A 21235-nucleotide genomic window follows, 5' to 3' on the forward strand; every position below is an offset into this window, starting at 1 on the left:
TGAACATTACAAACATGGTTTACAATGTGTTATTGTTGTTTGGAATCAATGTGAAAACTTGACTTCTAAGTGGAAAATTTTGGTAAATAAACAATTAAATGAAAAAATATATAATATTGTTTGCTTGTTGTTAGTGTAGGATAAATGATATTCCTTTAATTCACAAACCATAAACAGCAAAAGAAACTAGAACTTAAAATTAATTTTAAAGCCCCAAGCTCAGAGAAGGAACTTTACACCATACCGCTTGTTTGTGTTTCTTGAAAGGTCATTTCTTTTTTAGTTTTGCTTGTCCTTTTTAAAACACCTACCGTGTTCTCATCACCTTTCTGACTCAGTGAAGTCTGTACATCACGCTGCTGTTCTTCCTCTCTTCCTCCTCTCTCACTTTCTGTCCCTGTTCTTTCACCCTCGTTTCCTTCTCTCTCTTTTTTTTCTTCCACCCTCCACCCTCTCTTGTTCTGTTTTTTCTTTAAAACCCACCCACCCCCCAATTGGTCCCCTAGCTGACTTGTCCTCTGGGCTTTATGACGATTCGGATTCGGAAGTTGAGGAGGTGGAGCCTGCCAACACCCGTGACCAAAAGGGTGTGGGCGGAAGTGTCACCTCCCCTCAAGGCAACTTACCCCGCCTCCCTTTCTTTAAGAAGGTAACCCTGGTGATAACCCAGAATGCATCAATAGACAGCCTCCTTCAGATGTGACTAATAATAAGACTCGTACCTAACCAAGCACCCTCTGTGTCTTTGAAACATTATTGGAGTTTTTGCTGTTTGTGTGTGTTTGTTTGTTAAAATTCACATCTAAGAGATTAAAAAATCCTGATAATTTACTAACCCTCATGTCATCCAAGATGGTCATGTCTTTCTTTTTGTAGTCAAAGAGAAATTAATGATTTTGAAGAAAACATTCCAGGAAATTTCTCCATATAGTGGACTTCAATGGGGATCAATGGGTTAAAAGTCCAATTTGCAGCTTCAAAAGGCTCTACACGATCCCAGCTGAGGACAAGGTCTTGTCTAGTGAAACGATCGGTCATTTTCTAAAAAAATAAAATACAAATTTAGATACTTTTTAACCACAAAGGCTCGTTTTACACTAGCTCTGTACTAAAAAACCTCAAAAACCTTCATTTCTTTTTGACTGAGGAAAAAAAGACATGAACATCTTGAATGACAGGGGTGGATAGATTATCAGGATTTTTTTTCTGGAAGTGAACTAATCCTTTAAATAAATGCATTGTTAAGGTATAAATCAGCCATTATCATTTATTCACCCTTGTATGACTATTTGCAACAATTAATGTATTTATTTGTACAGACGCAATACTTTTATACATTTTTCGATTGTTCCCCAACCAATACATAACAGACTGCCCTATAAGAAATTAATACATTTAAATAAGACAAAATGATTAAGAATGTATATACAGTCAAACCAAAAAGTATTCAGAGACCAGATATAATGTTATTGATGTTATTTTTTATTTTATTTTTTACTAGTGGGTGCCGGACACTACAGTTCATTTATGTAAGTGAGGATAGTAAAGTGTGACATATTATACCCAAACATTCTTCATGCAGTGGACTCTTTGACCTATTACATACCTTTCCATCAAAGTTATCTAACATTTATCAAGATGAATTTGTTCTGACACAGTTTATCTCTTAAGTTCTTGTCATGTTTTATAACCTTTTTATAAACTATAGTGAATAAACTGTGATAATGTGAGAAATGTGAAAGGTGTCTGAATAAATTTTGGTTTGACTGTATATAATTAAGAATTTAATAAGATATTAGAATATTATGCAATTGACAAAACCGACACACAAGTACTATAACAGTTACAATATTTCAAATCTGTTAAAACCATAATATAAAAAAAAAACTGAAAAACTTACCCTCTATTTTAACTCCCAAATCCAATTTTTGTAATTTAATATGTGCATATTCATATGTGACCCTGGACCACAAAACCAGTCATAAGGTTAAATTTGACAAAACTGAGATGTATACAACATATGAAAGCTCAATAAATAAGCTTTCTATTGATGTATGGTTTGTTAGGATAGGACAATATTCGGCCGAGATGCATCTATTTGAATATCTGGAATCTGAGGGGGCAAAAAAATCAAAATACTGAGAAAATCACCTTTAAAGTTGTCCAAATTAAGTTCTTAATGCATATTACTAATCAAAAATTACATTTTGATATATTTACAGTAGGAATTTGACTAAAAATCTTCATGGAACATGATCTTTACTTAATTTCCTAATGATTTTTGGCATAAAAGAAAAATCTATAATTTTGACCCATACTATGTATTTTTGGCTATTGCTACAAATATACCCCAGCGACTTAAGACTGGTTTTGTGCTCCAGGGTCACATATTTGTTCTGCTCTACACAAATGAGATCTGAGAACTGCACCAGAGAGGACATTTATCAATAAATAATTGTACATTTTAGTGTTTGCACCCAAAGTGCTATCATTTGGTTTCAGAAGACTTGATATATAGTGCATAAGTCACTAATTTTATGGTCCTTTAATGGTGCTGTTTGTCTTTTCTTCATCCTTTTATGTTTCATGGATGAGAGTAAGTCATACATGTTTGGAACAACATGACAGGGTGAATAAATATTGACAGAATGTGTATTCTTGGGTGGATAAAGACTCACAAATGCAATAATATGAATTAAGCATCCTAAGACTGTGTTCATGTTGGGAGAATTTTACACATCAACTGGATGATCAAACACAATGCAGTTTATCTAATACCTTAGTGGTTTCATCTTGTCTTCATTTGGCCACATCTGATTTGTTGATTCATTCTCTCCCAGCATCCTAAATGTATTAACAATTTGTCACTAACAATCTTCTGTTTGTTTGCTCGCTCACCCTCTCTCTTGCTGCGTGTGTGTGGAATGATAGGTGGGCCTGCCAAACAGAAACAGAAATCGGTGAGTCATATAGCAACAACAAACTTTCTGTTTCGTGTTTCTGTCTTTGTAGATATCTGAGTCTTGAGGCTATAGCCATTGTGTCCTTGTATCAGCTGAGCAAGCGAATGTATTTCAGAATCAACGAATGAAATTTCTTCTAAGCTAGTTTGCTTCTCTGAAGAATTGAATGTGATTTGTTGTGGCATGCAGATGGGATTTCTGTACCAGTCCTGTTTACAAAAAATAGTTTAGAAAGGAAAACAACTGTCGGAGTTTATTAGCTCTACAGGACATGTACGTCTCATTCAGACTGAATCAAGAAATGAATGAATCCGGCCCATGTGTCCACCCACACGTGTGGACACACAGGGAGTCTGCTATCCTCTCGCGCATGCAAGATGAGGCAGAAACACCCTGACAGGTTTCCACGGTTTCCGTTTCCATTATGGGTCTGTGACATAGAGAGTAGCCCACGCTTGTTACTGTTGTCACAATGGCTACCGTCACGCAGTCACACATGCACAGATGCCCGACTGGGTGAATTAGAGTTGAAAATGATGACATTAGATTGTAGATGTTCCGGTTGAAACTTTTGGTCAGTTATGTATTATCTAACCGGGTCATTGGAGTGGGAGGAATCACTGCAAAACAGCAAAAGATCTCTGTTTTTCTCAAATACACTTCATCGAGTGGAGGACCCTCAGCAGAACATGAAGAGGTCTTTATAGACTAAAGTGGCAGTCTGTCTGAGGAGCAAAGAGCTTTTAAAAAAGAAGATTTTAAATAAACATAGAAAGTAAAATGTTTGAATTAATTAGCATTTTATTCAGATGTGCATTATACAAATGCATATAATGTATAAAGAGATATTTCATTTAAAAAGTGTATTTCATAAGGTGCCTTTCACATGATATGGAAGTATATGAATTTTATTTTAGTCTATTAAATGACTTGTTCATCTACCACACCAATCTATGTAAAGTCTTTGTAAAAGGTACTAGTCTTTGTAAAAATAAATAAATAATAATTTTATTAAAAATTAATAAATGATTACTTACTGCCTATATTATTATAGATTTAATTATTTTTTTTAATTCAACAGCCGTTACTTTTATTATCACTTGTAATATTTATCTAATTATATAAATTTATAAATCTCGCTAAAATTTAAGATATAGTTATGGTCAAAAGTTTACATACACCTTGCAGAATCTGCAAAATGTTAATTATTTTACCAAAATAAGAGGGATCATACAAAATGCATGTTATTTTTTATTTAGTACCAACCTGAATAAAATATTTCACATTAAAGACATTTACATATAGTCCACCAGAGTGGATTAAGTGCATTAAAGGGATAGTTCACCCAAAAATGAAAATTTGATGTTTATCTGCTTACCCCCAGGGCATCCAAGATGTAGGTGACTTTGTTTCTTCAGCAGAACACAAATGAAGATTTTTAACAAAAAACAGTGCAGTCTGCCAGCCAAATAATGGCAGTGGATGGGGACCAGACCTTTAAAAGTAAACAAAAAACATGCACAGACAAATCCAAATTACACCCTGCTGCTCATGGCGATACATTGATGTCCTAAGACACGAAATGATCGGTTTTTGCGAGAAACTCAACCGTATTTATATCTTTTTTTACCTTTGATACACAGCTACGTCCATCTGTCCTGAGCTCGAGCTTGTCAACCGGATCGTTACATGTGCACGCGCTCTGGCGTAGTATACGCAAACGCCGGAAGGGGATATCGGTGAAAAGTCCCGGATGAGTTTGCGCAAGCAAACGTAATCTTTTAGCTTTAAATTGGTTTGAACAATCAGGATAAGCGCAAGTTATTACCATTTTGAATAGCCGCTATACCCGCAATCTCTGTGCTCTGTGTAAACAATGAGTGTCGTATACATGCGACAGATCGCTTCCGGCGTTTGCGTATACTACGACAGAACGCATACACATGTAACATGCCTGATGCTAAACCCGAGCTCATGACAGATTCGTGTCCTAGGACATCAATGTATTGTCACGAGCCGCATGGTTTAATTTGGATTTGTCTGTGCATGTTTTTTTGTTTACTTTTAAAGGTCTGGTGCCCATCCACTTCCATTATTTGGCTGACAGACTGCACCGGTTTTCATAAAAAATCTTCATTTGTGTTCTACTGAAGAAACAAAGTCACCTACATCTTGGATGCCCTGGGGGTACGCAGATGAACATCAAATTTTCATTTTTTTTTTTTTTTTGTGAACTATCCCTTTAAGAGCCAGAGGTATGAACTTTGAACAGAATGAAGGTGTGTACATTTTTATTATTTTGCCTGAATATTTTTTCATTTAGTCCTGCCTTTCAGAAGCTGCAGATGATACTACATGAAGACAAAATAAGTTCAATTTACTCTGATCTTAATGCATTGTGTTTCTTTCTGGAGCATCAGTGAGCATTTGAACCTTCTGTAATAGTTACATATGAGTCCCTCAGTTGTCCTCAGGGAGAAAAGATGATTCAAAATCATACAGTCATTGTTGGAAAGGGTTCAAATACACAAAAATGCTGAAAATTCAAAGATTTTGTGGGACCTGAAAGATTTTTCTGAAGAAAACCAGGCATTTTACCTGTTCAGGACAAACAAGGGACTCATGAACAACTATCTCTAAACAAAAAACACAGCTGTGGATCATTCAGGTAACAACACAGTATTAAGAATCAAGCATATGTAACGGGGTCATATTAATACATTCAACTATTATTTTCTTTTGTGGACTATATGTTAACGTCTTTTATGTGAAATGTCTTATTCAGGTCAGTACTAAATAAAAATGTATCATCCATTTTGTACGATCCCTCTTATTTAGGTAAAATAATTGATTATTTTGCAGATTCTGCAAGGTGTATGTAAACTTTTGACCTCAACTGTATTAGCGAGATGTTAAGTGTGTAAATAAGCATACGTTTTATACAAAATACATGACTGAAATTACAAGAAATCAGATTTTAATTAATATTAATTAACACGAACATTATTTATTAGCCTATATTAAAACATATAATAATTTAATCAGCTTCCCAGATTTTTTTTTCATTGACCACCACTGAGTTAGAAAGGGAAAACGGTAACACTTTACAATAAGGTTCATTAGTTAACCACATTAGTTAACATGAACTAATAATGAACTGCACTTATACAGCATTTATTAATCTTTGTTAATGTTAATTTCAACATTTACTAATGCATTATTAAAATTTTGTTAACATTAGTTAATGCAATGTAAACTAACATGAACAAACAATGAACAACTGTATTTCCGTTAACTAACGTTAATAAAGATTAGTAAATACAGTAACAAATGTATTGCTCTTGGTTAGTTCATGTTAGTTAATACATTAACTAATGTTTAACTAATGAACCTTATTGTAAAGTGTTACCGGGAAAACTATGGAAGCCTGTTTCCGCCACAGAATTGAAAAAAATGTAACTTTCTATCTCTCAATTCTGACTTTTTTTCTCACATTTGTGATTTTTTCTATCCTGCAATTTTGACTTTATTTCTCAGAATTGTAAGATATAAACTCACAATTATGATTTTTAAAAAGTCAGAATTGTGATATGAAGTGTCAAAATGACCTTTTTTCTGTTTTTTATTCAGTGGCGGAAGCAGGTCTCAATAGAAAACAAAAATGAAAATTGTTTAAAAACAAACAAAACATTGAAACAAAAGTGAAACGAAAATTGGAGAAGAAAAAAGACACTTTAACGCAGGAATGTGAATGCTGTTTTTAAATCCAGATGTTAGGTCAGTTTTGTCAAATGTATGTATAAATCATGATTTCACTGAAGAGGTTTTGTTTTGTGTGTGAACTTTCAGATGGAACATGTTCCTCCTTACGATGTGGTGCCTTCCATGAGACCCATTATTTTGGTGGGACCGTCCCTTAAAGGATATGAGGCAAGACAATATATCTCTCTCAAAAATGTCTATTTTTAAATTTAATCCATGTTGTTAATATTACTTAGTTGTTTGTGTGTTACGTTGCAGGTGACAGATATGATGCAGAAAGCTCTCTTTGATTTTCTAAAACACAAATTTGAAGGCAGGTGGGTACCAAATTATGCATATCTTGGTCATAAAGACCTAACAAGAAAATATCTCATTACAGTAAGTGTTGTCAAAAAAGCTGTTAATGTTAATGAAACATTTCTGTGTAGATTATTAATGCTGGAAACGTCACAGTGCATTCATGCTATAATTGGCATACCATGGTTATGGTTTGTTGTTTGTTCCAGAATATCCATCACCAGGGTGACAGCAGACATCTCACTTGCCAAACGTTCCGTCCTAAACAACCCCAGCAAACACACAATCATCGAGCGCTCCAGCACCAGATCCAGTCTGGGTATGAAACACACCTGCACACAGATGTCACGGCTACTGAAAGAGCTCCCTCATGTGGTCATGAAGCCAGAGCAGGCTGAACATGTGGTTTAGCAACACGCTGAATGACCGACGCAACAAATGTTTTGGATCCATGTTAGCCCAGGCAGTCAGGAACAAAGCAAATTTCAAAATACAAAAATATTCATATAGGGAGCAAAATAAATAGCCTGTTTGTTGAGATGAATGAAATGCAAACTCATTCAGATTTTATAGCTGGTATAGAGAAAAGAAGAAAGTGACTTAAAGGGATAGTTCACCCAAAAATGAAAATTACCCCATGATTTATTCACCCTCAAGCCATCCTAGGTGTATATGACTTACTTCTTTGAGACAAATACAATTGGAGTTATATTAAAAAATGTCCTAGCTCTTCCAAGCTAGAGATTACGGTTTATAAAGTTTTAAATAAGGATATTTGATTGATTATTTTCAGAAGGCCTTTATTAACCCCCCGGAGCCATGTGGAGTACTTTTTATGATGGATAGATGCACTTTATTAGACTTGAAAATGTCAACAGCCATTCACTGCTATTACAAAGCTTGGAAGAGCCAGGACATTGTTTAATATAACTCTGATTGTATATGTCTGAAAGAAGAAAGTCATATACACATAGAATTGCTTGAATCATAGGGTAATTTTCACTTTTAAGTGTTTACAATCAGTCATAGAATAAGTCGGCAAAGACAATTTCACTTTTTTTTTGCTAAATATGCGCTCTCTGTGTCAATAGGCCGTTAGACTAGTTTTAGATGGGTAAAAACAAAATGTTTGTCAAGCCCTGTCAGTTTTCACTAGTGTACACCTCTGTTTCCTGAACATTTTTCTTAGTGTTTCCTCCTCTTGCTCTGTTACGTCATTTCTGATTTGCCTTTTTTCTCTTTTTCATCTTGCTCTCTCCTGCCACTCCTTCCCACCACACATTTCTTCCCTCTCTCTTTCTCTTCACCTCAGACGTACTGGGTACGTATCCTATCATCCCACCCTTTTCCCCTTTCCAGCCATCCATCTGTCGATTCATTCACGTCCCAATCCATTCATTTAACTCTCCATCCATCTGTCTCTGTACTTAACCCTCTACCTTGGGTTTGGAGTCTTAACTTGCTGACACAGTTGTGGTGTTATTAACTAAAAAAAAAAAAGACTACTAATTTAGCATTTTTCAGTAGCTCAGCTGTTTGGAAAACAGTGCAGCTTTTCCAATAACAAGCTATTGTTGCCAACACATGGCGATGTAGAGTAGTGGTGTGTTTTTTGTTTGTTTGTTTTTTATGTTATATTGCACACACGCAAAAAGGTTTTCACAAAAATATTCAATATTAAATCAACAATATTGATACTGTTTAAAAAAATTCTTGAGCAGCAAATCAGCATATTATAATGATTTCTGAAAGGTCATGTGACACTAAAGACTGCAGTGATGATGCTGAAAATTCAGCTTTGCCATCACAGAAATAAATTACATTTTAAACTATATTACAGTAGAAAACAGTTATATTATAATATTTCACAGTATTACTGTTTTACTGTATTTTAATCAAATAAATGCATTTGGTAAACATACAGGACTAAATTAAAAAAACATTAGTGTATATGTAAATTAAATTATGGATTCTGGATAACATTTAGACAACAGTATATTTGCATTATATGTGCAGTGTGTGCGCAGAGTGTTTGTTCAGATTGCGCTGTACTCTCTGAGGAATCCAGGTGTTCCTCTCATGGTGTACACGCTTAGGGACCAGTTAAACACTCCTGTTTATCACAATATTTTCATTCAGTCCTATTAATAAAGCTGTTTTGTAGTTGGGTAGTTTTTAGTACTTTAGTACGTTAGGTGAGTGTTTTTATGTTTAAATGTTTTAAATATGCTGTCACAATAACTGAGATCTTCATTGTATTGTTTGGGAAAACATGGTTCTGATTTTATTATAGTAAAATGTGTAATGTGTTAGATTAAAAGATGTCCCTTAAATAGCTTCACAGCTACAGTTCAGTAGTTCAGCTTAATTCCATTATATTTTTAAATGGTAGCTTGACTGAAAAATAGAATGGCTGTCTGCTTTAAATTAACTGAAGGCATAGATTCTGACTCACTGTAAGAAGTGTGATGCCACTTCCCATATAGCACTTCACACCCACATACGCAAACACACACTACAGCTTTCTACAGACTTCCATGGATCAACGTAGAAAGCTGCACATAGCATGTTACCAGTCTTACTGTCATACTGTTCAGCGTTCCATTTACTTAAAGTTAAATGGAACTAAACTAGCACATGCATATATTCGAGCAGACCATAATAACCCCCACATGCATGATATATACTAATATAGGTTTGAGTATGAAATGAAATTTAAGGTAAGTTATCCTGATATTCATCTTGTTTATTACGATTTGAGGTGTGTTTGTGTGTGCTTTTGGTGTTCTCTGCTATACACTGCAAAAAAAATAAAAATGCATTTAATGACATGTATGCCTAAATTAAATGAAAGTACTAGTGGAAAATGTGGTTTCTCAGTTATTGTATAGTACGTTTTGGTATTTTTACTAGAAAACAAGACAAGTTACAAATTCAGAGTATTGATTTTGCAGTGTATAATGAATTTGGTTTAGCAAACATGTGCAATAGACAAACACTGTGCTTAGATGTAGTTATGAATGTATACAGTCAAGCCCGAAATTATTCATACCCCTGACAAATTCTGACTTAAATTTACTTTTATTCAACCAGCAAGGGGTTTTTTTGACCGGAAATGACACAGGTTTCTCCCAAAACATAATAAGACGATGTACAAGAGGCATCATTGTGGAAAAAAAAATTCTCAGCTTTTATTTACATTTGAACAAAAAGTGGCATGTCCAAAATTATTCATACCCTTCTCAATAATTAATAGAAAAGCCTTTATTGGCTAGTACAGCAATCAAACGCTTCCTATAATTGCTGACCAGCTTTTTGCATGTCTCCACTGGTATTTTTGCCCATTCATCTTTAGCGATGAGCTCCAGCTCTTTCAGGTTGGAGAGTCTCCTTGCCATCACCCTGATCTTTAGCTCCCTCCACAGATTTTAAATTGGATTTAAGTCAGGATTCTGGCTGGGCCACTGCAAAACGTTAATGTTTTTGTCTGCTAACCATTTCTTCACCACTTTTGCTGTGTGTTTTGGGTCGTTGTGGTGCTGAAATGTCCACTGGTGCCCAAGGTCAAGTTTCTCTGCAGACTGTCTGATGTTGTTGTTGAGAATTTAGATGTGTTGCTCCTTTTTCATGGTGCTGTTTACTGTGACTAGGTTCCCTGGTCCACCGGCTGAAAAACACCCCCAAAACATTAGGTTTCCACCACCATGTTTGACAGTGGGGATTAGGGGTGGCACAGGGGTGAACCGTTGAACCGTGCGACGCACACACGCACCGAACCGAGATAAGCGAACCGAACGGTTCGGTTGTTTTTCATGTACCGTGCCACCCCTAGTGGGGATGGTGTTCTTAGGGTTGAAGGCTTCTCCTTTTTTATGCCAGTATTTTTTAATAATACTTTGCACTGTAGCCACTAGAACTTCAAAACATTTAGATATGGTCTTGTAGCCCTTTCCTGACTTGTGAGCAGCCACAATGCACAGTCGCAGTAACCAACACAGTTGGTAATTAGGATGCTTTAGAACAGCTTGGACTATTTGGAATGGTATAGAACTTTGGATTTTCCCATAGACTGTGACAGGGGGTATGAATAATTTTGGACATGCTACTTTTTGTTCAAATGTAAATAAAAGCTGAGAAATATTTGTTTCCACAATGATGCCTCTTGTACATTGTCTTAAAATCTTTTGGGAGAAGCCTGTGTCATTTCTGGTAAAAAAAAAAAAAAAAAAACCTTGCTGGTTGAATAAAAGTAACTTTAAGTCAGAATTTGCCAGGGGTATGAATCATTTCGTATTTTATATATTTATAAATTATTACATTTGTATTCATTTTTTTTTTTTATCTGGTAGCTGAGGTACAGAGTGAAATCGAGAGAATCTTTGAGCTGGCCCGGACGCTCCAGTTAGTGGCTCTGGATGCTGACACAATCAACCATCCATCTCAGTTGGCCAAGACATCACTGGCACCTATCATAGTCTACATCAAGATTGCCTCTCCAAAGGTATATTTTAGCTAAATGTACACATTACCATTTAAACATTTGTGGTCGGCTAGATTTTTGCAATGTTTTAGAAAATATTTAAGCTCACTATACAGTATACAGTAATTTTGTGAAATATTATTACAGTTAAAATAATTATAATATAATATATTAAAATGTAATTTATTCCTTTAATTGCAAAGTTTCAGCTTCAGTCTTTAGTGTCACATGATACTTTACTTTTGTGGAACCTGTGATATATTCTTTTTTTTTTTACACTATAATGTCTTTACTGTCACTTTTGATCAATTAAATATAAATAAAGCATCCTTGCTGAATAAAATTATAAATTTCTTTCAGAAAAACTGACCACAAAACTTTTAAACAGTAGTGTTTGACAGCTCAGATTGGTTTGTTTTCAATACATTTGCTTTTTTTGTTTAAAGATTTCAGTGTGTACATTAGGGGTGGGCGGTACACCGGTATCATAGTTATCACCGGTGTGACATTGCGCCACGATATGGATTTTCTAATACCGTCAATACCGTAATAAATCTATTATGTGCCTTGAACGGCTGCATTTACATCAACAATAGCTCATTCTAAATAATAAGGCACTAAAGTTTAATTTGCCTGCGACTGTTTGTCAATTGCGTGCGCACATACAGTCAGTGCGTTTACACCAAACGCCAAGCGAGCATGCGCATCGCGTCACTCACTCAGTTTATCCGCGGGAGGTTTCCCCATCACTCGCGCGAATAACAACATGGCGCGATTGACCATGGCGGAGATAAATACGATCGCTGCTTTGTTCCTGTTGTGCAAGTTCTAAATGCACCGAAAAGCCAAACGCCGAAGTGTCTAGGTTCACAGCAAAGTAATGTATCAGAGACATATCTCATACCTCATTCCTTCTATAAACAAAGTGTAGATAGTATAAGTAAGAGATTGATCGCAGTACAGAGAGCGTCATTGATTATAATAGAGCTTTGTGATATCGCAAACTAAGATGAGGAACAGCTTTTAATATTTTTATGGGAGTTCGTAAATGAGATATTAATTTAATACAGCCGTTAAATAAACAAGACGTTATTATCAAGTGACTTACATTGTCTGAGAATAACACTATGCCCGATTTTGGTCTGTTTCGTCGTCTAAATTTATTCTGGGACAAGACACACTGCTGTGTTTAAATGAAGATGCGCAGTTCTCCAATAAAACACAGTAGTGTTTCCTTTATAAGTGAACATGCGTTTTAAACTAATCTAGTGAAATGATTCAATTTCCCATTCATAATGAGAGTCACTTGAATGAACCATGTGTTCAAACGAATCAAATGAACAATACGATTCAGTAAATAATTTCAGTGTCTTGCCGCCACCTGCTGGCAGATCCTTTCAGTTATTGAAATCTTAAATACTTGTGTATTCCAAATTTTATTTTAAAAACACTAATCTCAACATGAATTTATAGATTTAATTGCACTCATGGCACCTCTGAGCCTCATTTTCATGGACGAAACTATAAAAATGAAGACAGAAATCTTGCTGATCATTATTACTTGCTGAACTATTACTAGCACTACCTCATAGGGGTTTCAGTTCAATTAACAAATTGACTTGACTGGAGAAGCCACATCTCAGTGGCTCTTATTCATCAGCATTGAAGGGCCTGAGTTGGACCGTTTCAATGGCCAGAAGAAGGTAGTTGAAAGGTGGCACTCTCAGACAGCAATGGCTCTGAGAGTGTCGCTCTAGAACAGAGACAATATTTGTGATCTTCTGATCAAGACCAGGAACATAATACCGTGATATTATACCGGCACTGTTCAAAAGATGAAAAATACCGTGATATTAATTTTAGGTCATATCGCCCACCCCTAGTGTACATCATGATGTATTAATTGAAATGTAATTGTTAATTGAACGTATTTCTGTGTCCCCTTCGCTATCAGGTGTTGCAGAGGCTGATAAAGTCCAGGGGTAAATCTCAGGCCAAACATCTCAATGTCCAAATGGTGGCAGCTGATAAACTTGCACAGTGTCCTCCTGTGAGTAAATGACTTACTGTATGCACACTTACTTTATGTACACTTTTAGATTTGTGTAATTTGTTTTAATGTGGTTGGAAAGTTTCCTTCTTTTTCATTTCCTTCTTCAGTCTTTGTTTCTTAAACACATTTAAAAAATTTAGATGCTCACAGATTCAGTCATATCTGGTCATATGCAAAGATAGCATAGATAAATAGCATAGAAAGCGTTAAAGGATTAGTTCTCTTCCAGAATAAAAAATTCCTGATAATTTACTCACCCCCATATCATCCAAGATGTTCATGTCTTTCTTTTTTCAGTCGAAAAGGAATTGAGGATTTTGAGGAAAACATTTGAGAATTTTTCTCCATGTAGTGGATTTCCATGGGGATCAATAAGTTGAAGGTCCAAATTGCAGTTTTAATGCAGTTTCAAAGTGCTCTATACGATCCCAGCTGAGGAATTAGTGTCTTATCTAGCGAAACAATCTGTCATTTTCTAGAAAAAACCATCACAAATCACATTGGAAAGGTCAAACATGATGTGGCTGGAAGTACCGACCCATTGTTTACAAAGCGAACATGCAAAGAAAGTCAAACGTCCTTTCAAACAAAGGTAAAACATCAATGTTGGACAATTTTCAAGTTGGAGGAGAAAATGAGAAGGAGTTTTTTGCCCTACCCTACCTTTCTAAACCAAAGTACACAGATGAAGAACTAACTACGCGTGACTCTTCCAACATGATTACATGATGCATGAAGATGTGCATGCACATGGCAGAGCTAGTGTAAGATGAGCATTTGTGGTTAAAAGTATATAAATTGTTAAATGACCGATCGTTTGACTAGATAAGTCCCTTATTGCTTGGCTGGGATCATGTAGAGCCCTTTGAAGCTGCAGTAAAACTGCAATTTGGACCTTCAACCTGTTGATCCCCATTGAAGTCCACTATATGGAGAAAAATTCTGGAATGTTTTCCTCAAAAACCTTAATTTCTTTTCGACTGAAGAAAGAAAGACATAAACATTTTGGGTGACATAGGGGTGAGTAAACTCATCCTGACTACACATTTGCTTTCTTTTTAAAATGCTGTCCTTTTCTTATTTCAGGAGCTTTTTGACATCATATTAGATGAGAATCAGCTGGAGGATGCATGTGAACACCTGGCTGAATACCTGGAGGCCTACTGGAAGGCTACACACCCTCCGAGCAGCAACCCACCCAACCCTTTGCTCAATCGCACCATGGCCACAGCCGCCCTGGCAGCTTCGCCCGAACCCGTCTCCAACCTGCAGGTACAGGTGCTCACTTCCCTGCGTCGCAACATGGAGCTCCTCGATGGCTCCCCCGCTATAGGGCAAGGCCAACAGGAAGAAGAGCACGCCGTCTAAAGACGGGGCCAGGATTACAGTGGGATATCAAAGGGTCTCGTACCCATCTCCCAATCACAGAAAAGTAACGATGGCTGCTCAAGAGATAGAAATACCCGACTGTAATTCTATTATCTGTCTCTGCTCCTCTCCTTTGTCTGATCTCTCGATATAAATAACGCAACACACACACATACATACAAACAAAATTTCCCATACGTGATCAACATAATCAAAAGTCCACACAGTGTCCCCTCATTTGACATACAGTGGCCTCTTGTCGTCTGGGAAACGTAGTTCAGATCGCTGCCCTCTTCCAGGTTGCCATGGCACCAGCTCTGAAAAACGCACTCATATCCATTATCCTATTAACACTGAGCCGAAATTCTAACAGAAGCGTGTGTATGTGCATGATCGCCAATGTTGTTTACCCAAGTTAAATGAAAGTGTGTTTATGTGTGTGCGTGCAGAAGCGAGAGACAGCGAGTGCGAAAGTGAGGGATTGAGGGAGACAGAGGATGGATTAGTGCCTGTGTGCCAGTATGCGTGCTTTTACAACTATCTCACTGCAATCTGAACAAGAAAAAATGAGCATCCATCTGCTCAGTCTTCACCATTACGCAGTTGTCTAGGAGACCAAAGTTACGCAGCTTTGAGATGCTCTTTTAATAAAACACAGTTTATCTTCTTATAGTCACACAGGGCACCTCAAATAATTAGATTTGATTTTTAAATAACATAATATATGATAAAGATATTGGTTGCAAAAAGAAGAGGGTTGCAATATAAGATGAACTCCGAAGACGACAGATCTACTTTAGATGATCTAATCTGGGGCAAGTTGCATAAACATAGCCACTATGTTAAGACTGTATAATAAGAAATAGGTTGACCAACTAGCAGTTAGCCAAAAGGTAATAAGTCTTACTTTTCTGACTCAAATCTATCTTTTTGTAACTGACTTTAAAAGGTGAATACTAGTCTTTATAACAAATTAGATGACTAACTTTTTAAGACTAGTCTAAGCAATTTATGCAACTGGCCCTGATCTAATCTAGCCCTATGTTTTTGAATCATCACCAAATATGTTGAAATGAGCTTATTTTATTGTGTGGTGTCTTTGATATGACCACTAGAGGGCGCTATGATTATTTTTTACATTACGTGCATGGTGTGTTTATGTCTGCAGTTTATGAGGTACATTTAACTTTCTAATGTTTTGAAAATCAAAAAGGTATTTTTAAAGTAAAGCAAGATAATTATTGCATACTAAAACTGCATTTATGAAATGTAGAGATTGCACTTAGAAATCAGAGATAACTAACTCTGTAGCTTCTCCATAGCAATTGTCATTGCTTTGTGCAACGACGCAAAGCATAAGAATTAGGGCTGTGCAATATATCAAAATATCGCAAATGACAGAGAAAATCACTCACTGCTCTTGCCTAAATAACTTTTGTAGCTTAAATAAGAATCAGTGCATATTGAATTCGTAGAGTAAAGACTAAGCAGTGTTTTATTTTTTCCTTTTCATTATTCAGCTCCTAAAGTGATGGTAAAATGATTACACTGATGTTAAAATTACATTTTTATGTAATGCTAAAGTAAACCACTACCGTTCACTTTAAAGAGTTATTGTAGGGGTGCTTTCTTCTCACAAAAAGTAAAACATGTATTGAGCTTTATTCGCCAAGTGTGCACAAACACAGTGAATTTGTTGTGGTTTTACAGGAGCTCTTGATACATACATATAAATAACCATATATATATGACACAAGATAGAAGTTGACAGAACTGACTCCGTAACAGCGGAGTAAAACTGTTTCATCTGAGCATGTGGCACTTTAAGCATTCTCGTATCGCATATCGCATTTTTCTTCAATATCGCACAGCCCTAATAAGAATACTATGAGCCCTGGCATCTCATTACCAAAATGGTCTTTTCCCATGATAGCATGAACCAGGAATGTATTTTATGTATGTAATTTGAACTCTAACCTTTGTATTAACATGCTTGCTCTGTTTTGTGTGTGTGCATGTGCATTGGCCTGTTGTGGTGTGTTTTGGGGATTGCTGTAGGGGCCATTCCTGGTGCATGGAGAACAGAAGAGGGAAGGGCCTGAACGTGGCAGTCTCCAAGACTACCAGAGCGACCTGGGTGGCAAGCAGCCGCTGCGTTCTTCACGCAGCCAGCTGCAAACAGGCGGCCGAGGTCTGTCGCGGCAGGACACGTTCGATTCCGAGACCCAGGGCAGCCGCGATTCCGCCTACACCGACGACATGGAGACCGACCCGTACGAGGAGCCGGACCCGTGCCGCTCGTACCGCCTAAACCCCGCCCACCACGCACCTCGCCAGGCCTCGTGGGAGGACGAGGGGGCGGAGCCTGACCAGGAGAACCTCAACGTTGTCCCACCACCAGCCAATCAGCACCAGCGTGGACGAGGCAAGCTGAGGGAGCGCTACTCTCAAGATGCGGAAGGCGGCGGGGCGACGACAGGCCGTAATCACAACCAGGAGGATTGGAGCAGAGATGTGTACATTCGCTAGAGCAGGTTTACCTGAGATGAGGGGTGAGGAGTTGTTTAGAAACGACACTGAATAGAATCTCTATAGTTGGATCTGTTTACAACCCAGAGAAACACACAATCATTGACAAACGCTGTACAGCTAACACTCACGACATTCGCATTACGCTGACAAAAGCTCTCAGTCATTGCATATTCAGTTTAGGGTGACCGTATGTCCTCTTGTTTTTAGACAGGCTTTCTTCTTGGCTAGGATTTCTAAAGGCTCGAGTACACTGTTAAAAATCTCTAAGCAAAAATAAGCATCATACACTTGCTGACTTTGTAAATAGTCACTGAGGAAAAGCTGGGCATCATATATTGAATCTACCAAACTATCAAGTCGTTCCAATCACAACAAACTCAGAAGCACGCACATTGGGCCTCATTTATGAAACTTATATGACTAAATTGATAGTAATTTGCACGTAAAACAGACGTTACCAAATGCTTCATAGTCTCTGCCTCAGATGTCACGCCCACAGACCGTTGGCTGAATGTCTGATGCATATGGCACACAAAAAGTGGACACACTTCAGGAGTTTCGAAGTCATCATCAGATTGATTGAATTATACAGGATTTCCGGGAGACGTGTGTGTCACGCTCTTTTTAACATTCTGTCCGGAAAAAAATATGCCATGATGCAAAACTCGTGCCGTCGTGTTTACGGCAGCTGCGTTTCCATTACCCTTCAAACTACGCAAATTGAAATTGCGAATTGAAAATATGCCTAATGGAAACACGTCAATTTCGCAAAGACTCCCATAGTTTTTACACTCGCATGACGTGGTTTTTCAAGCAGTTCGAAAAAGGAATATTTCACAAAGCTGCAATGGAAATGGCATTTTCACATTTTTCAGGTGTTGGGGGTAACGCATTACAAGTAACGCAAATTGCGTAATCAGATTACTTTTTCCAAGTAACTAGTAACGTAACGCATTACTTTTTAATTTACAAGAAGAGTTCCTTTTTTTAAATAATGTAAATAATGCCAGAACATAAAACATAAAAACATGACATTTGTTTTATTTCTTTTTTTGTTGGAATAAATTAATTTAATTAATTTCACTTTTGTTGAAATGCCAAAAATAGAACTTCTTTATATTAAAAACAAGCAAGAGAGCTCAGCCCAGAAAATACAGCAAAAGTAACGTAACGCATTACTTTCCATAAAAAGTAACTAAGTAACACAATTATCTGGGATCTGGGATTTTGGTATGGAGTTAAATGGTAGGTTTATATATATATATATTTTGTAGTATTATATCACATTATGATTGTATAATTAGCACCATTTTTGTTTTCTCCTGTCATCTGAGAAACGGAAGAGGTGACGCATGACGTCAAACTTAACAAGCAAATATTGTAATGCATTACTTTTACAAGTAACTTTTCCCAACGCTGCCAGGCGTGACATAGCACATTTCAGAAGCGTCTCTTGCTTCTGTAAAGATAGATACCTACGTCTCCTACGATTAAAATGAATGGTTAGTGTGGTGGCTGCGATATAACATAAACATACCAACATCCATCACCATGACTTATCGTGAGGAAAAAATTACCTTTTAGTCTCATAACATGGGAAACACTGTCATTTTGTAACAGTTTTTATTCAACATTTATAAAGCAAATCTGTATTGAAAATGCACCAACTGACAAGTGCTGTGTTTTACCCAAAGTTGTACAGTTACAGAAAAAAAAGACTGGGCAAACAAACAGGTGAACTATTATTATTATTATTATTATGGTAGTGCATCAAAATGTAGTGTCATCAACATTTTATGCACTATTTACAGATGGTAGGGAGCAGGTGTAGACTTCTTTTGTACCAGCTAACATTGTTCCAATTGGTAGAATGATCTAAACAAAAATTCTGTTTGTGTTTCATGAATGAGGCCCAATGTTGCCTGCAGTCACTTTTTTTTAAATATCAAATATTTTTGATATCCTCTGACTGGCTGGAATGATAGTCTGAAGCCAAAAAATTAAGAAATCCATCAACTCAAATCTGCAGACTGGCTCTGACTTTAGAAATGTTAGCCAGAACATGTCTGGGAAAATAAGGACGTATGGTCACCCTAATTTATTTTAAATCTGTTTTTGAGGAGAATAAGCAGGAGAACCTTTCTTCATTTCTATTTTACTTTTGTATAGTACTGCATGACTCCTAATCATTATAAGGTTAGTAACTGTTCTTGCTGAGCATTAAACACGATTCAGAATGTATAACCAAAATCTTGCAAACGTATGTGTGCGTCCGTATGGTTCGGTGGTCGGGTGCGTGTGTGTGTGCGCGTGTGCATCCTCTGTAGTCTTAAACAGGGTCTTTCTGATACACTGTAGTCTTGGGAGTGATCCACCAATTCGTTTTCCCAGACTGCACTACTGCAGAGCGTGTTTTCGTTTCGTATTTTATTCTATTTATTTTATTTATTGCGTCTCAAAAGGTCTATCCAGATTTTAGCCTGCTAAAAACCTTTACCGAGCTCCACCGCTGCTGTGTGTACTCCTCCAATCCACAAAGGGGTGCTGTGGTGCTCACATGCTATAGTTTAATAGGGCTAAAATGCGCTAACACCATGTTAATCCAGATCTGCTAGCAGTTTGAAAAGAATATGCAAATATAAATAAGACAATTAAGAGGGTTAAATTTGAGAACTAAAAGCCCAAAATGTTTGAGACCACTGCTAAAGTCGAACACAAATAGCTTTGTGTTGGTTGTAACCGGCTCTGTCCCGTCTTCTGTGCCTGCTTAAGGGCTTTTAGCATTTGTGCCGCTAGTGTACCACTGCCATTGGAAACATCCTCTGCCTTATTCGCACGTCAGTCACACAAGCCAACCAATCACAAGTGCCGTAATCTCTCATCAGGCCACTCCCACCATAAACATGGTGGGTTGTCTTAACTCAGTGCAACACATATAGTTGTTGTTGTTGTGTGTGATAGTAGTCTACACTGCCATCTTACTTTGTTTTCATAGCGACATGTTTGCACTGCTAGCCATTTTAAGATTAAACAAGGTGTTTCTTGCATGACACTTTACAGGCTGAGAAGCTAAAACTCAACACTGACGAACATACACACATCCTACTGCCAAACTCATGCTAATGCTACTGCTTTTTGTGTTGTTATCTCTGTGGCCAATTTCTAAGCCAGGACTGTATGTTTGTGTGAGTGTGGGTGCGTATGAAATGGGAGAAAATCTGGAGTCTTTACTGTTTTATGTAACCAGAGCCTTGGTGAATGTCTTTGAGCCTCTTTTTACCCTCACCTATGTTTGAAAAGATCATCATGATGAAATTCGCTAAATATACAAGTAGATAGCTTACTAAATAATGTTATTGTTGCATTATCGCAATTGTTTCAAAATATAAGGAAAACAAACGTATTCTTTGGTGCCTGATTGTAGCTCCATTTTACTTTTTGTTTTTAATTCTGTGGATAAATTCATATTTTAATTAAAAATTTTAATCTGGATCAACTGTTTCCTGTGCCACTGCTGTTTTCACGTCATTGAGTCGCCTACAAAAATGAATGCAAAGTATCAGTGATTCTCAACCATGGGCCTCAGCGAACGTCCAAGAATGATTTAAAGTTATAAATATTAATATAATAAAAAACAAGTTGAAATCAAGATGTAAACTGAAATTTAATATATTAAAGAATATGCAGAATATAACTTCTGGAATCACCAAATAAATAATGGTTGATTAAATTAATATAAAATATACTAAAAATATTAAAAGGAGGAAAATATATATATAT

General features: G+C 36.8%; 1 protein-coding gene across 2 annotated transcripts in view; it reads left to right on the forward strand.

Annotated features, from left to right (window-relative positions):
- cacnb1 (calcium channel, voltage-dependent, beta 1 subunit) overlaps positions 1–20947 on the forward strand; it is a 54799-nt gene extending 33852 nt beyond the window's left edge. Inside the window, exons 7-14 of one of the 2 annotated variants that reach the window (XM_073841589.1) lie at positions 507–649; positions 6813–6893; positions 6984–7042; positions 7232–7341; positions 11372–11523; positions 13457–13552; positions 14642–14827; positions 16982–20947. In XM_073841589.1, the coding sequence (XP_073697690.1) occupies positions 507–649; positions 6813–6893; positions 6984–7042; positions 7232–7341; positions 11372–11523; positions 13457–13552; positions 14642–14827; positions 16982–17452 (1298 nt within the window). In that variant the 3' untranslated portion in view covers positions 17453–20947. Of the gene's footprint in view, positions 1–506; positions 650–2931; positions 2961–6812; positions 6894–6983; positions 7043–7231; positions 7342–11371; positions 11524–13456; positions 13553–14641; positions 14828–16981 lie in introns of both variants that reach the window. The other variant, XM_073841598.1, reaches the window with a different exon arrangement.
- The last annotated feature ends 288 nt before the right edge of the window (positions 20948–21235 follow it).

This window comes from Garra rufa, chromosome 1 (assembly GCF_049309525.1).
Source record: "Garra rufa chromosome 1, GarRuf1.0, whole genome shotgun sequence".
NCBI lineage: Eukaryota > Metazoa > Chordata > Actinopteri > Cypriniformes > Cyprinidae > Garra > Garra rufa.